General features: G+C 37.8%; 1 protein-coding gene across 1 annotated transcript in view; it reads left to right on the forward strand.

Moving 5' to 3' along the window:
- The window catches only part of LOC103743895 (T-cell receptor gamma chain C region C7.5), an 11641-nt gene extending 9386 nt beyond the window's left edge, over window positions 1–2255 (forward strand). The window contains exons 5-6 of the mRNA XM_029569535.1: window positions 833–877; window positions 2113–2255. Coding sequence (XP_029425395.1) covers window positions 833–877; window positions 2113–2255 — 188 coding nt within the window. The remainder of the gene's footprint in view (window positions 1–832; window positions 878–2112) is intronic.
- Window positions 2256–2910: the final 655 nt, after the last annotated feature.

Raw genomic sequence — 2910 nt, forward strand, 5'->3', positions numbered from 1 at the left:
ATATTTTTAAAAGGCATCTGATGCCACTACTAAATGCATTTCAGAAAGCATTTACTGTACCACCAGTGTCTGCCAAGCCCAAGGGGAAATGTGCATGGGTAGACTAGGGTGAGATAGTGTCCCAAGAAGAGTAAGCAGCAATAGAGACTGTATTCTCTTTTCTAAGCATTTAGTCACACCTGAATCCAGCCCAGTGTCCCAAGTTAATCCAGTTGACTCAATGAGGTGAATATTTAGACAAATGGACAGCTATATGTTTAGAGGGCCTGGGTGCAGCTCAGCTATGACTGTATGTCAAAATTTGATATACCAAACAACAGTCTTCATGAGAAGGAATAACTTTTACCTCCTCCACCACACCATTCCATTTAGCAAGCTTTTTTGAACCTATGAGGTATGTAATAAAATCTGTGAGCCCTTTCCCACCACTGTCTGGAATTCACAAGTGAGGCTTCATCCTCTGGGATCCTTAGTCTCTACAATGATCAAGGAGTTTTGGACAGCTGCCTTGGTAATCTGCTAGATTTGGAAGGCTATGGCTACTTTCCTTTGCAGATTGTCCTGGGCAATTAGATTATAATAGGGCAAAGAGTATCCTTCATGAACTCCCACTTTTTCCTGTACAGAAACAATATTGAAATGATATCTCCTTGTTTTCAGAGTGACGACTATTATTTTGTAGTTATAGGATATATAATTTTAATATTCTGCCTCTGTGGAAACATTATAAAAATTTACTTACCTACACATATATGTATATGCACAAACACATATAAATATGGTTAAGCAATGGGTATGGATAATTAACTACACTTTCTCTCATTCTTTCTAGTTTCCTACAGCACAGATCCTGAAGTTTCTTTAAAAGATGAAAACTGTAAGTTTTACATACTTGTCTTTAAATCATACTATAGCATTTTTCTCTCCCTTGATCATTGTAATTTTAAGACTGCCCTGGCTTACGTTGTAAAAACGAGAACAGCCAGATGCTGCAGAACAGTATAAGTGATGTTTTAAATGCATTAATACTTAAGCATAAGATTAAATGATTTTTTCATAAGTTGACTTTAATTAGAAGGTATAGTAATGTGCTCTGAAACCATTTTAACAAAGGGGATTCATTGATTCATCTGTTACTTCTAATGACTGAAGAAACTGTAAGATCTTGTTAAAAGACTTCTAGCTATTTACTAGTACCATGAAGTGACATTTACTGTGGGGTTTTTACACAGAAGGCTTTGGGATATATTCTGCATACATTTTCCTGAGCCATCTTATAATGCCCAGATCACATTGTACAGTAGATTGTATATTCTTCCACACACTTTTCTGCAAACACTACCAAATTTCGTAAGCTGTGCCTGCCTTCAGATCTCACTATATACACAATGTGAAATGGCTCAGGTAGTTCCAAACCAGTTGGTTGCTTAGCAACCCACCTTTACAGTTATGCCCAAACTTTTAGTTAGATGTGTTAGGGACTGAATCTAGGGCCTCATGCATGCTAAGCATGTATTCTACTATTGAGCTACATCTTCAGCATGCTTAGCCTCTTGATGCCCTGTGTGCTCATGTTTTTTATACATGGGGATGCAGAGATAAGAATGTGTTAAATGAAATCACTTTGTTGGGCTCAGAATCTGAGGCATTCTCTGTTTGCAAAAAGAATAAAAATAATCTTTCACTAGTTTTTATAAGGGCTAAATGAAAGCAAAAATTTACATATAAATTTCATAATAGACTTGCATTTGGTTAGTATTTAGTGAATATTATGTAGTATTAGAGACATAGGGACATGTTGGGGTAAAGAAAGTCAGGGACCTACTTATCAAAAATAATTTACCCCATTAAATTCATTCACTAAAAGTAACTTTGCTTTTTAATCTGAGAAACATTCTAAGCAAATTTAACAGAGGTTGTTAAACAACTTGACTTCTAAGCTGAATCTCACTCTTGGTGGTTTTCATAAGAAAGTTAAATATTGATTGGGCATTGTGGTGGAAAGAAATAACATTTCAGTGTTGGCATCAGAAATACCTGTTATTCCCTCCCCATTAATGTGAGCCATTCTGCCAGAAGAGCAGGTGAAACTAATTCCAGGACTTCTTCCAGATGTGCTACAGCTGCAGCTCACAAGCACCTCTGCCTACTGCACCTACCTCCTCCTGCTCCTCAAGAGTGCCATCTACTTGGCCATCATCAGCTTCGTTCTGTTTAGAAGAATGGCTACCTGTCATGATGGGGAAGGTTCTTAATGATGGTGGCCCAATAGGTCATCTGGTTTCCATCCTTTATTGTCTCAACAGTGTCTCCAGGGGATGAAAATGGATTTGATTGCTGAGTTTGGTTCCTTAAAGTCACATATGTCCTCTTCTATCATTGTTACATGAAGGTTTTCAAGCTAACATGCAATTTCAGCCACTTTACTACAACAAGGAACAGGCCATAGCAACACCCATCTCCCTGTCTCCATCTTCTATATCACCCTAACGACATCCCAGAGCACCACAGCCCGAGAGTGGGCAGCTTGCATCTTCAAGTCATGATATTTGCTGTTCTCGAACCAGAAAATCCCCCGAAATTGTCTACTCTGCATAACCTAAAGAAGATTCTTTACTGCTTAGATTGTGTGTTTGTTTTTCATAATACACAAAATTAATTTTAAAAATCAAAAGTCTGCTTTTGTCTATGTGCACCTTAATTCATGACAATGAATTAGAAGTCCAAGGTGAGGAAATAAGACAACTGACCTGTGATTATATGTGTTGGTGACAGCAAGAGTCAAATGTTTCTAATTCTTTTCATGATATAGAGGTTATGACACTTTCCTGGAGTGTTGAGTGAAAGAGGAGTCACAGGCATTTGAAGAGGCCCATGTGACTGTTACTGCCATCTCTAGGGTATAAGCTT

This window comes from Nannospalax galili, unplaced genomic scaffold (genome assembly GCF_000622305.1).
Source record: "Nannospalax galili isolate Female #2095 unplaced genomic scaffold, S.galili_v1.0 scaffold962, whole genome shotgun sequence".
Classification (NCBI taxonomy): Eukaryota; Metazoa; Chordata; class Mammalia; order Rodentia; family Spalacidae; genus Nannospalax; species Nannospalax galili.